This window comes from Papilio xuthus, unplaced genomic scaffold (assembly GCF_000836235.2).
Source record: "Papilio xuthus unplaced genomic scaffold, Pxut_1.1 DF827680.1, whole genome shotgun sequence".
Classification (NCBI taxonomy): Eukaryota; Metazoa; Arthropoda; class Insecta; order Lepidoptera; family Papilionidae; genus Papilio; species Papilio xuthus.
The window spans coordinates 3,385,525-3,399,904 of NW_013530969.1; the positions used below are offsets into that span (position 1 = coordinate 3,385,525).

A 14,380-nucleotide genomic window follows, 5' to 3' on the forward strand; every position below is an offset into this window, starting at 1 on the left:
GTTAATGTAAATAGATGAAAACAGAATTGTTTAAATCTAAATCACAATGAAACAAAAGTGTGCCTGTGTAAGTGTGTCACTTGACCATTCACAGCTCGCGCCAACCAGCCAGGGTTACACGCAATGGTATTTGTGAACTGCTTATAACTGTATTGTACACGCGAATTGAAAATAATTAATTTAAAGCCGTACAAGTCAAGTGGTGATTGCCTCAACTACGAAGCTTTAGAAAGAAATGCAGTTAACTCTACATTTTTCTTGTTTAAAACATACGAAGTGTGACGTCACTGAAAACAAAAGCCTGTAGGTAAAATTCTCTATTTTCTATCCTTTCTTCCTTAGTTTCGTTATCTGACGTCGCATCAACAAGTCATCCGCAGTCATCGTTTTTGCGGATGCTAAGAGGTAAACAGTGATCACATATCATAAAGTGTGTCGTTTATTCCATATCATTCCATACACAAACAGGAAAAAATATGAGCTGAATCGGATCGCAAATCACAATCTTTGCGTAATATTTTTTACATTACATTTGAACACACAATTCTTTTAAACAGGTAGTACTTAATCTAAGAGATATTCGAAATCAATTTCAAAATAGCAGTTTTCAAGTAACGGTAGTTTACAAACGATGTTATTATTTGCGAAACATAAAATATATGTCAAGAGAATCGTTAGCAAATATCTAATTCCAATCACTTTAAAAAAGTGAGCAATTCAACAAAGTGCAGCATGAAATCGACCGACAAAATAGTTCGTTAACAAAACAAACAAAGAAACGTCTGATCACGAGAAGAATTGAGGAATAAGCGTTGTATTAACACTTGATAAAAAAACGACAACTACGTTCGACAAAGAAGTTTATTTAACTAATAACCAGTTCAAGTATCTACTTGTTATTTGAGAACACAAACTAGTTCAATTGATTAGAGATTGATAAAGAAATTGATAGAGTGCAGGACAAAATTAAATCTTTGGTCGATTGTCAACTGACTAAAGACGTCCGTTTACTAGTATTTCTGATGAAAACTTGATACATCTGCACTTTAAATGTTATTCCGTGGATAGTTATATATGTTTTTTATTATGTGTTATACAGTGAATAGATTCGCATTTTATATTACCAAGAACGTCATCTCGCTACAAGTTTTCCCTCTCGTAAAGTTTATTGACATGGCTAAACGTTGTAATTAAAGCGTAGACAGCACTAATGCGCACGCCGTAATGATCGCCGAGGATGGCCTTTCTTCCGATAGCAGGAAGCGGCTACGCTCCGCGCTCACTCACTTTCCAATAAACTAGCCCGATCGTGATACCTAGCCTAGCCTAACGGGATCGTACACTTCTCGCTAGGTCAGCCGCCGACTGCACCCGCCCGACGGGATTCAAATGCAGCGGCATACAAATTATTTAAATTCACAGCGCTGTATTATATTGTAAACACACGGGTCGTGTGCGTTACCGTTGCAGACGCTAAAGCAACAAACGTTGCTAAATCACAACGGCCCGGTTTAATTCTCCGCGTCACGGTGACAGCCCTCATCACGTTGTTTTTACAGATGTTGGGTAATCATGAGACAAAAATTATCTCAAGCTTTGGGCGACACCTCGCTTTGGGAAAAAAAAGTCACGTCTTCCATCCCGTGAACAGATTCAACCAAGACTAATTTGAATAGCGTAGCTTAGTTTTAAATTGTTCCAAGCATTGTTACAAAATGAGCAATAGATTAAGAGTTAAAGCCAATAATCAACAAAGTTAATACGATCTACGAAATGTTGCAATCTGAATGATACGCTTCACTTAGATCCTTGGTATTATTATTGACTAGATATTTCTCGACAGAGATTTTGAGATGATTTTTTCTTCAATGAAATTCTCACAGGACATAAAAATTTAGATGAATCTCAAGTATCCAGTTGGCTATCAAAGTCTACAAATAGAAATGGCCATCATTTTACGAAACTATACGTAAATGTTTGAAGAAAATCATTACAAATCTGCAACAATATAACGGTACGTGGTGTCGCAATAGCAAGCGAACAAATCCGTAGGTAATGGCTATTCTGACACGTAATAAAGGTTACAGCGTCTACACATGTTAACACTATTGCGCAATCTTCTAGCTCAGAAAACTGTTAAGATAATTGTTTCATTTTTGAACAACGAGCACAACAGGAAACGAATCGATTAACTCTACAGTTGAACAGTATAACCTCATGGAACATTTATAATATAGGTACATACGAGTCTGAGAATTTTTAAATGCTTTCAGTTATGACCATTAGGTGGCACTACTAAAAATGTTACCGATGTAGTGAAAAGGAGAGTTTCGAAAACAATTATAACATTTACAATAATAATACGTTGTATTTTACCATATTTGAATAAGTCACATTAAGCTAACCTAGCTATGTTTACCTAACTTATTAGGCAAATTAATTATTTATATATCAACAACGATACACAAAAAATACAGAACACAGACGTTGAAACAAAGACCCTCAATACGATTGGGAAGTTAAAATAATTCACCGGTTGTTAAATCACGACATCGGTCCATTAAATATAGTTAAGGCCTCGGCAATTACTCCTAAGGTCATAACAATATTGAACCGTTTTGCGGCGGCCTTCTGTTTAGAAAACATAATCACTTAGACGTATAAAAATAGATGTTACATAAGTCAAATTCGGGACCGGTTCCTGTGGACCGTACGCCTTTCACTTTCGTCAACAAACATGAATATCAACAGGTATGCTATAACGCATAGACATAGTCAAGGCGATCTAGCCGGTGCGTAATATGACCCATCATCAAACAATATATATATTTGCGTAGTCAAATATACATTTGCATGGAGTGAGACTGCGGATCGCGAAGGGTAATCGAGGATATAACGACTTGTGGCCGGTGCAAATGCGTTCCCTGTAACGGCTCTCTACATTCCTATATCTCCGCATTAAGTAAAAAGCATTAGGTTTATGTGCATCCATAATGCCAACATAAATGCCTCTAGGCATGAATTTCTGACGTACAAGTGCGTATCGTAATATTTATAGTTGTAAGCTTATGAAGGTATGCGAATTCCTTCACAGAAAAGACATACTTTATACTAAAGATCAATAGCTAATAGTGTTCTCCAATTTGAATTTAATTAATAATTTAAACTTTGAGTGTAAATTAAAACAGTTAACTGTTAGCTTCTTATGTATAAAAATACTATCGGTTTCGTAATAAATGTTGTACATTTATTATTAGGTAATGTGCGTACACCATTAAGAAACTGCTCGTCAGTTTCACGAGGCATCAAAATTGTTTACTTCTATGTATAATAAAATAAAAAGTAACTTTACATCAATCAAAAGTGTCAATGATGTGTAAATAATGTTAATATTATAAATGCGACAATTTATAAAATGCGACAATATGTAAAATATGTGGATGAACGCATAGGCTGGTAAGTTTTTTTTTTATTCCGCGCAGAACAAATCGCGAGCAAAAGCTAGTTAACTATAAAGATAGTTTAAAATGTGATAGAGATGTGCGGTTCGTGTTATCTTATGTATCCGTGCCGGCAGTATCCCGTTAGCTCGCACCGGACACAAGATACAAGATCTGCGCTTTGAGAATATGTACAAATCTATTACATTAACTAATTGTATCATAATTATATATTTATGAATAGAACTTATCTCAATCACAGTTATACCACAAAGCCAAATCACCAACATATAGAGGTACTAGCTGTTGACTCCGTAAAATTAAAAAAAAAATTAATTAATAGCCCTTCTGTTCGTCCAAGCTATGTTCTACATCTATGGCAAATAGCGACATCCATGCAGCCGTTACGGATATACCTTCCGACAAACATCCATTCATCCGAACATTCGCATTTATATGATTATCTTACACCCAAAAGTGTGTACTGTCATAAGTTATGAATCAAAGATCGCCAAATCAAATTCAGTGGTCTGTTCAGAAACTTTAATACCAATTCTATTATGAATAGTCCAGAGGTTTTGTATAAATATTTTTACAAAGAATACAAGTGATTGAGAACCCCTTGATTGGGCAATAGGCAATTTAAATAAGCGATGTGTAAGGCGGATGGTGACCGCGATCACGTGCGAGCGCGCGCCTCACCAACAGCACAACGCACCGCCTGGCGCCGCATGCCAACCGCACTCGTTGCATACACACGATACTAATTAATACCCAATGGTACTTAAATCCAATTAATTAACCCAACAATTAGCACAACCGTCGATGAATATTAATTGCTGCACTCAGGGTTGTGTATTAGTCACCAAGTTACACTAAGGCAACACTTAAAGTTTAAAGAGTCCATGTGAAACGCTTTTGTACTTTCCATTTATTTTCTTTTTACAAATAATAACAGCAATGTTTAGATAAACACGCACATTCAATAATATTTTCGATTCGATATTTTATATCAATATCTAGTTGAAAATAATAAGAGAATATTACTAACGTTTTGTCTACGCATCACAAATGTTTTGAAATGAAAACAAATATTATTCGTATTTTTTAAATGTACGTCGAAATACTGCAGGTTCGGTAAAAATTATCGTTATAAAAATAAAAGTACGAAAACAGTTCTCTGTTTTTATCTTGAATTTTTTTAAAGTTTGCCTTTAAATATGGTTTTTATATATCAGACCTTCGCGTCTAGCCTGCACTGTAAATATATATTTGTAATAAACGACAGTTGACAGTTCTGATGACGATGTGACATACGATCTGTAGGAAATGAAATGCGCATATAGTTAAAAAAATCTTGAATACCGACTATAAAGCGATTACATTTTTCAGGTAAAGCTAAACGACAGTCTCCATTAAACTCTAAACAACGGAAGTTAAACGACGGTATCCATTGCATAAGGCTTAGAATAACTTTCACAATGCCATCAGATACGTTTGTTATTTCCTATTACTAACACACGTGCACAAATTACTATGCAGAACAAACATCAGTACGTCAACTGTCCCCAGATTAATGTTATAAAGGTACGCGTCCATTTGCCCCCGCCAGACGCACTGCACGCACGGCCCGCAGCGGATTTTAGTTCGCTTTATAAGATTTTATATAGCGCTGAGTCTATTTTCCGCGCAACCCGTATCGAAAGACGGCATTTATCAACAAGCAATCCGTTCCGAGCTTTGTGTGCGGTGCGTCTAGCGCGGGCGAATGGACGCGTACTTTCATGTGTCATATGTGATAAGCTCTTCCTTCCGAGATATATTAATAATATAATAAATCACATTGGTGATGGAAAATTCAATAGAGGCATTGCTTGGACATAATAGTGGTTGTCTTCTAAACCGTAGTCTGTTGAATTCATATCGAATCGGACTTTATAAACAAAGGTCTATTGGATTAAGAAAACAACCATAATACAGAGGACTAAGAAAAATAGGCAAAAAAGGCAATGATTTTTAACAATTACGACATTTCTACAATTATTTATGACGTCTCTCATATTCGATGGACGGACTTTCAAATGTTTCGATAAAAGAATATACATCCTCATTCTTTTGAATTACTATATTCTTAAAGAAAATTCTTGAATGTAACTGTGGGCATTAAAGGCATCCAAACAATTCGAGTGGTTCATTTCAAGAATACGTAGTAGCAAGAGCGTCTCTGCGGACTCGTCCTACTTAAAGAAATTGCTACCTCGTCGCGGACAATGCAATATATTTAGACTTTACATTTATTATAATACTCACTGTGCTTATTGTCCGTCGCTTTTCACTTCACGGTTCATTTGAGTGCTTAGGGGAGACGAAAGAAACTTTCTCAATCGACTAGTAGAAACTTAACAGCCTAATCACGACGCGTTGTTACTATGTAACTGCATTCCGCGGTTATTTTCGAGGTAAATTAAATTAACCTAAGGCGAGGGCCTAAACGATTTTTTTATTTAAGAACCAACTGATTTTTCTAATTCGACAAAAAATAAACACGGAAATCCCGTGTTTGCCCACGGACTAACTATAAGTAAAAAATAGTTTTGGGTCACTAAACACACATCTTTTTGGTATGATTTAAATGGTAACAACAACATGCGGTGTGCGAAGTATTTGCAATCATAATACTCATCGTTTTATATCTAAATGTACTAGTCCAACTGATGTAGGTCGGCGAAGCGGACGCCGGATGCTACGCGGGTCACTGTTCCCATACACTCGTACACCATGCATCACAATACAAATACAGTTTTAGTATAAAGTCTAAACGTAAAAAACAAAAAAGCAACGTTTGTTTTCGAATTTGCTGATTCGACCAGAGAAACCTTGCTTTGACAGGCGTGAAATTGAAAATTGTATTTTGCGTCTGAGACAGATGCCTAGCCATGTTCCCTACTTCTTTGTAATAAGGAAAGGTAAAAAGGGGAAGATTTCGCATAAGTTCTAAAAAAATAGTGGTTCGTTATTCTTTTCCGTAAAGCAACAACCTTAACTTGTTTTAAATACTTATAAAATGTTATAAAAACTTTAAATCATCCACATCGTTAAAGAGCAAAAGTATTGAATAGAAAAACTTTGAATAAGACTTTACATTCCAGACGTTTTGTATGCGGCCGTAACCGTGCAGGGAGCAGTTCAAAGAAATATTGAAGTGAAAATATACTTATTTCTATACATGCTTTTATAGGAGCAGACGTTAACCCCAGGGCTCTTACTATTTCACTGGACGAAGAAAAGCCAAGGCATTCATAGAATACTTTTATGAAAACTACCCAGTTTTGGCACCGGTACTAAAGTAAATTTGTCAACTTTGTTTCTGTCTTAATAATCATAAATACTTTTTTTATTAACATTACAAGTAGTCACTACAAAACAAAATCTCCAACATTACTATTTTGATAACCTAACCAAACTTAACAGACTCTGTCCATTAAACTTTAATTTCTTCTCAACTACAAAACTATATATTTATTGAACTCCAAAGTTAGTACAGTTCTTGACAAAATTACAATTATAATTTTTTGAGTTAATGAATGAAAAATAAAATAAAATTATATTAAAAATAATAGTCGCAAAGCAAATGACTTTTATTCTAAGAAGAAAAGATAGCAATGATGTCATTGTTCAATAAGAATTAGACATACTGTTGAGTCTCACATTGTTTATTTCCATTCTATTAATTACTGTGTTTTGAGTTAATTCAAAACAAATTCTAAATCATTTAATATGATTAAGTGTATGTTTTTATTACATCATAATACAAATAAAATATAAAATTATTTATTTTCGAATAGAAGTCAACACATACTTCTTCATTATGATAATATTTTAAATTAGAGAAAATTGTCATCTTAAAACATTCCTTTAAAAACATTCTACATGGTGGATCCTATGTATTTTTAACAAGTAAAGATATTTTATTCTTAAGTAGAAAGTATTAGCACATGGAAGAAAAAAATTAAACTGTGACAAGTTAATTTTAAGTTATTAAACAATAGACGCAAAATAGATTACATTTAATTATCACAGTAACTTAAAATACTGAATTTCTTGTCTTAATTGTCTTGCTAGTTAAGTTTAAATAAAAATGTATAGTAGATCCCTGTTAAAAGATTGCCGTCAAACATATTCCTTGACTCAACTAAGCTGACAGTGTTTACAACCAGTTGGTGAAATATTTTTCAGTGAGAAGGAATAAGCTTACTTTATCAAAATTATAGGTAAATAGTCAATTATGCTTATATATTTTACAATAAACAGTTCTAAAACATTAAAGAGCTTAGTTGCAAGACTCTTATTCTGTCTTTACTAAGGGCTAAATTAAGTACCTATTAATGTAGACAAATTAATAAAAGTATAAAACAATATTTATCATGAGAATTTCTTAAAATATAAATAAAAACTTAAAATATAAATACCATACAAGTTTATAACTAGAAAAATTATTAAATAAAGTTTTTACTACGAAAACAATATCTCACAATCATGTAAGTACGGAGTAATAATCTCATTAGGGTATAATCTCAAGTGAATAAATCAATAATCCAATTTCATAAAAAGAATTGAAAGGTTTTAAAACAAACATCAACCCTATCATTTACCGTAAAGTTGAATGGAAATATTAAAACAAAAGGTCTCGTAAATAGTTGATTCATAAACAAAAGCTATCTGTATTATGATAACAATTATCGATATCTTTGTTAAATGTCGTCGGCGAATGTTTATTCGAATTCAAATCTTCCGATAAATCCTCAAGACCTGACACAATGTATTATCAATTTTGTGTATATTATATAAGTTCATGAGGTTTAAGCTTTTGTATTTGAATAAGTATAAAAGTATTTCCGATAAATTCCTTTGGTCGCAAAGTTATATGAATGGAACTCACCTTGTCCACATTTTTCAGACTTGGGAGTAGAAGTCATAATTACTATAACACACAGTCACCAGGACATATTAATGCACAAAATTTTTACTTTGTAATTTAAAAATAGTTACGAAAATTCTATTAAAATAAGAATCGACCGGCAGCCATATTAGACATCTTATTTTTATTCTGTCAGTTGTGTTTACGCGAGGTCCGAGGTCCTTCTCACGACATATTTTTACATCCTAGGATACAAGACAATACAAGGCTTTGAATTTTTAGGCTTCAAAAACGTGGTGAGAACATGGGTTGATTTCCTTCAAAATCTTTTTTGTACATTAAAGAAAACTGATCTCCATTATGTATATTGGTGTGTAAAACCTAAAATAATGTAATACTTGGTAATAATACAGTCATAAATGCAGGTACACGAAAAAAGTAAAGTGTAGAACATAAATAACAATTTTTAAATAAGCTCAAAAAAGTTCAAATTGGATTTTCAAGATAAACCAAAACCTCTTTATATTAGTTAAGCTCATGCTCTTGGGTATGAGATCGTATGGCCGAGATGCCCATATAAATACTGAACGGAATTTGAAATCATATGGCGTTCCATACATTTGCAACTTAGGATAACTAGGATTGTAACGTAGGATTGTATTTGATTAAGCCAAAACATAAAGGTTTTTTAAAACTTGTGTGCTGACTCTAGGTGAGTGGGATAAGGGCAAGGAAATGATGTGGGATTATCATAAATTAGATGTTTCAATGGTTTAAATTTGAACCACTTAATATTCTTATGAGCTGACCTTATCATTAAGTGGGAGAAGGGCAAAGAAGTGATTTTGTTCTAGCTTAGATCTTTCCGACTAAAATAATTAACATTTCATCATCTTTTATCAATGTTATAGTTTATTTTACTCTAATATATCTTATATTTGTATCCATTTTTATTAAAAAAATTGTTTGTTATCCTCACAGTTTCATATACTCTTTGCTCACAAACCTTTTTAAACTTTAATCTTTTGCTATCTGTGGTAGAATATTTGACACGATTGTAGATCAGTTTCCAATTTTTATGTATGGTGGAACGATTTAATAAAATAGGGTCCCTATTTGATCAGTTATGATGGAATTTATAAACTAATTGGAATAATTTAATCTTCAGTTTTGTTAATAGCCTTTGGCTGTGTTAAGTGTGAGTGTGTAACGCTAGCGGCGCGACGTAATCATGGCGGACCCTCTAAGTTTACTTCGACAATATAATGTAAATAAAAAAGAAATTATTGAAAGAGATAATCAAATTATATTTGGAGAGTTCTCGTGGCCAAAAAATGTTAAAACTAATTATCTTATGTGGGGGTAAGTACTCTCTAACTATTTTACAAAATAAAATGACAAGTTTCTGCTACTTATTCAAATGTTTCACGTGCACATTCTTCTATCTAGATCTGGCAAGGAAGGGAATAACAAGGAGTATTACACTCTGGAATGTCTTCTATTTATTCTCAAGAACATACAGTTAACCCATCCTGTTTACGTCAGACAAGCAGCTGTGAGTACTTCATACTTCTGTAAAACTATGTTTTTTCGGAAACTATTACAATACTAAAGGATCTTTTTTTTATAACAGGCTGCAAATATATCGGCTGTGCGTCGGCCCGATCGTAAAGAGTTGCTAGCATACTTAAAAGGTGAAACATCTACCTGTGCTTCCATAGACAAAAGTGCACCTTTGGAGATTCCCACACAGGTACATTTTAAAATCAACTCAATGTATGAATATTTAACCAGATTAAATATAGAGATATTTAAGAATGTAGTGAGTTATGTTTAACAGTGGTACAGCACACAAATGTAATATTATATTGAAGAATAATTTTCTAATTTTTATAACATTTTTAGGTTAAACGTTCTCATGATAATGATGGAGGGGAATCTGCAGCAAAGAAGCCACGTATTGAGGAAACCCATGTACAAAAGGTGCGAGAGCAGCTTGCAGCACGTCTTGATGCACCCAAAGAAGCATCTGTCACTGTGGACAATATTAAGTGAGAATTTATTGTTGTCTACACACTTTATAAAAGTATTTATTATATATAATTGCTCAGAAGCAGGATACCTCGATCTGCATGCATTCTGAATAGCTAGAGATAGAAAAGTAAAAAAAAAATTACAGACTCCAAATTCTTAAGATGTTACATTGAATGTCCTTAGGTCTCTGTCAGAGGCTATGTCAGTGGAAAAGATTGCAGCGATCAAGGCCAAGCGTTTAGCTAAGAAGAGAACTACAATAAAAAGTAATGACTACTCAGACACTTTAGGTGTAGTTGGCTCAGATTTTAGGGCCATATTAGACTATGATGTTGATCTGACTAAAGACATTATTAGTCGTGAAAGACAATGGAGGACTAGGACAACAGTATTGCAAAGTAACGGCAAGGTATGTTATCATTAAATGTTGCTTTCTGAGACCTAAATCTCTGAATGAAATGTATCATCATTATTACTGTTCATCATATTATCTTTGACAAAACAGATATAACATCATGTTTTAAACAGGGAGTTCAATCAGAAACTCACAATAAGTATTAATTCATATTGAGGTTCTTAATAATTGTTCGAAACTACTAAAAATATAGTTTTCCCGTTCATTCTCAGGTAAAGAACTCGGGAATATAAGACCATTAAACTGTTAAAAATTGTTGGACTTGTGTTATCTGTACAAATTAGGTAAATTCATTTAAAAAGTGTAAAATTGCTCTTATTTCAGATGTTTGCAAAGAGTATTCTTGCTCTCTTAGGTAGTATTAGAGCGCGTGAGGAAGGTAGACTCGGCGCACCCAGACCGCAGCCTGTAGTGATGCCTGCGTCCAATGCATTACCTGCACAACAGACACAGTACAACAGATACGATCAGGAACGGTTTATTAGGCAAAAAGAAGGTAAGTAAAGTAAAATTTTTGTAATTGTTTACTCATGGTCAAAAATATCATTAATATTTTGTCTCAAAGTGGCCTAGCTGATGAGGATTTAAAGCATCCCTGCTCAAGTTGAACTATTATTGTTAACATAAGATTTTTCTACTTATAGAGACTGAAGGATTCAAGATCGATACAATGGGTACATACCACGGTATGACGTTGAAGTCGGTGACGGAAGGACCGAGCGTGCCCGTAGCTGCGCGCACGCCGCAAACTCCCAGCCATCCACGACAAATGCCTCGTAAGTTGATAAATATATGAATATTAACTACAAATGTTATGTCCTCTGTAACTGAAGTGTGTATGAAGAAGTGACAGAGTAATTTGTCACAGTAAAATAAATGTTGAAATAATTAAGGTTCGACTAATATTATCTTAAAATGTGAATTTGTTGCGTTGTAGCTGCAGCGGGTACAGGTGGAGGGGGTGGTGGTATGTCCGGTGTAGTGGTCGGGGGTGGCGCGGTGGGCGGGGCAGCAGGCGGGGTGGCGCGGCGCGAGCTGCTGCCGGCCGCAGCGGCGCGCGCCCCGCCCACCGGCGCCAAGCGACCCTCGCGCACTCCCATCATCATCATACCCGCCGCCGCCACCTCGCTCATCTCTATGTACAACGTCAAGGACATGCTGCAAGACTTTAAGTTGGTATTTTGTACACTTATCAAGCTTTAGATATGTCTCCTTTTCCTCTAAGCGGTTAGCCATGCTTGGTCTTGTTCAGTCGCAGCCGTAGAGGACAAAAGGAAATTAAACATTTGTTCAAAGTAAAACAATATTTTAGATTTGTTCCTGTTGAGCAAAAGAAGTCCGAAGGAGCCGTTCGTGAGAATGAAGTGTTACTGCAACGAAGGAAAGGCCCCGCCGCTGACCAGATACCAAACAATGCAACCACCATTACTGTGAGTTTATAGTAAAATATATTTTTAATCTATTTTAAATTTAACTAATGTAATCTCAATGGGGAGATAATCGTTAGCGTTGAGAGGGGGCTGTCATTTGTCAATTTTTATACGTCATTCTTGCGATTTAAAAAGTATTCCTTTTTTTAATTTTGTTACAAATAAGACTATCTTAAAAAATTACTAATTTAAAAAAAATTAAGTATAGTTTGTCATAAGTATCACTGTTTGTGCAGGTGCCGTACCGCGTTGTGGACAACCCGGGGCGTCTGTCGGCTGCCGAGTGGGATCGTGTGGTGGCGGTCTTCGTACAGGGTCCTGCCTGGCAGTTCAAGGGCTGGCCCTGGGATGGGAACCCAGTACAGATCTTTGCTAATAGTAAGTTACACCATCAAACATAACATTTTATAAAGAAACTAAGAACAAGATTGTATGATTTAATTTACAAACCCTATGCAAAAAAAAAACAAATTAAATGCGCTATTCCTGGCTGTAAGATGTTTTTAAGATTAACTATCTTTTCAACTGTACACAATATGTTATTTACAGAGAGCAACATAAATAAAAACTAATGTAATAACTGTTTGATATTTTTCATCCAAAATAGAAGATAAACCTTCATACATAAATAATTAAACATTTAATTTGTTATTTCGTTTATAAATAAGAAATGTGTTGTCAGTTTGCGCGTTCCACTTAAAATACGACGAGATGAAGCTGGACGGCAACGTGGCGCGCTGGGCGGTCACCGTGCTCAACCTCAGCCGCACCAAGAGACATCTTGACCGGGCCGTACTGCTCGGCTTCTGGGAGACCTTAGACAAGTAACATTACCTAACCCACTACTATTTTTTTTTATAAGGAAGTAAACGAGCTCTAATAAGTCCCCACTGAGAGAATCAGTCAGAGATGACTAGGCCATAGTAACTATGCTGGCCCAGTGCGGGTTGACTTTACACATATCTTCGAATTTCTTCCCAGAAATGTGCAGGTTGCATCACGAAGTTTTCCTTCACCGTAAGAACGTCGGATAAATGTACATATAAAATTCGAAAAACACATTGGCACCTAATGAAGATTGAATTAGGACCCTGTAGGTTACAGGTGCTTAACTCCAGTGTCACCAAGGATTTTTTTTTGTTTCAGGCACATGATGAAGAATAAACCACATCTTAGATTCTAAGTTTGTTGTAGGATTATAGAATTTTATCTTAAAGACTATACCGTGTGAATATAATATGAATGCCTTCTAAAGCATAGAGAATCTAAGTCAATTCAAACCATTTAACAATAGTTTGGCTATAATACTTACTATATATAATCTGTAAACATATATGACACTTATCTATAGTTTATGTAAATTGTATCCGTAGATAGCAAAAATAATGCAATTTTAAATACTAAAGTTTGTCATGTAATAAATATAATATTCAAATTACTTTTTAAATCTACTTTCACTATATTGTAATATTTTGTATTGTTGTAAAACAATATAAATTAACATTTGTAATTTTAATATAGCGATACAATGCAACAAAATGTATTAAAATGTGCCTTTAAATATAATCCGTAAGAAACTGAAGCAATACTATGTTATATTGGTCAATAAATCCTCATTGTTATACGTTATTTGATTTTTTACCATTTAAAAAGAATAAAACTAACCTTTTTAAAATAATTAACTGCCATTTATAATCAAGGAAACAAGGAAAAGTAGTTTTTCATATGGATAGAAATTATAATTCACAATAATTAGTACGAACAATCGCTCAATACTTTTTTCTTGTGTTATACAGTGTGTTCAAATATTTGGCTTTATTTTTGGTTGATGATTAAAAGCTAAGCTAACAGTTTTATTATATTTATGTGCTGAGTTGCAAAATGTATAGAGCATGTTTTAAAATACACAAGCTTAGTGCAATATTTTATGTTGTGAAATTAAAAAGACGATTAAATACACTTATTTGCTCTATAAATTGATGGGGTGGGCTTTTAGACCATATATTGGTTAGTGTATTTTTGACTTAAATTTTTTAAAAATATTATGGTAGATATGTATGTATGAATATATCGTGAATATTAATATATTTTAAATAGACAATATTTACCCAATAAATAAATATATATTAATTGCGTAGCCAAA

At 34.1% G+C, this 14,380-nt stretch overlaps 2 protein-coding genes across 2 annotated transcripts in view; one reads left to right on the plus strand and one right to left on the minus strand.

The window, feature by feature from the left end:
- Positions 1–8,704, minus strand: part of C3G (C3G guanyl-nucleotide exchange factor) — a 34,834-nt gene extending 26,130 nt beyond the window's left edge. Inside the window, exon 1 of the mRNA XM_013311452.1 lies at positions 8,380–8,704. Within this exon, the coding sequence (XP_013166906.1) occupies positions 8,380–8,416 (37 nt within the window). The 5' untranslated portion in view covers positions 8,417–8,704. The remainder of the gene's footprint in view (positions 1–8,379) is intronic.
- Positions 8,705–9,387: 683 nt separating this feature from the next.
- On the plus strand, positions 9,388–13,657 carry hyx (cell division cycle 73 hyrax). The gene is made up of 12 exons (XM_013311041.1): positions 9,388–9,720; positions 9,808–9,913; positions 9,992–10,111; positions 10,264–10,409; positions 10,576–10,801; positions 11,132–11,303; positions 11,452–11,562; positions 11,823–11,979; positions 12,120–12,237; positions 12,474–12,615; positions 12,920–13,061; positions 13,384–13,657. The coding sequence occupies exons 1-12, from the start codon at positions 9,590–9,592 to the stop codon at positions 13,418–13,420; spliced, it is 1,608 nt and encodes a 535-aa protein (XP_013166495.1). The 5' UTR covers positions 9,388–9,589; the 3' UTR covers positions 13,421–13,657.
- Positions 13,658–14,380: the final 723 nt, after the last annotated feature.

Bases quoted from the DNA above. Each gene is read 5' to 3' on its own strand.
- hyx (XM_013311041.1), top strand. From the start codon at position 9,590: ATGGCGGACCCTCTAAGTTTACTTCGACAATATAATGTAAATAAAAAA. The intron at 9,721-9,807 runs GTAAGTACTCTC...TCTTCTATCTAG, and splicing joins ACTAATTATCTTATGTGGGG to ATCTGGCAAGGAAGGGAATA. The intron at 11,563-11,822 runs GCCATCCACGAC...GCGGGGCAGCAG, and splicing joins GCGCACGCCGCAAACTCCCA to GCGGGGTGGCGCGGCGCGAG.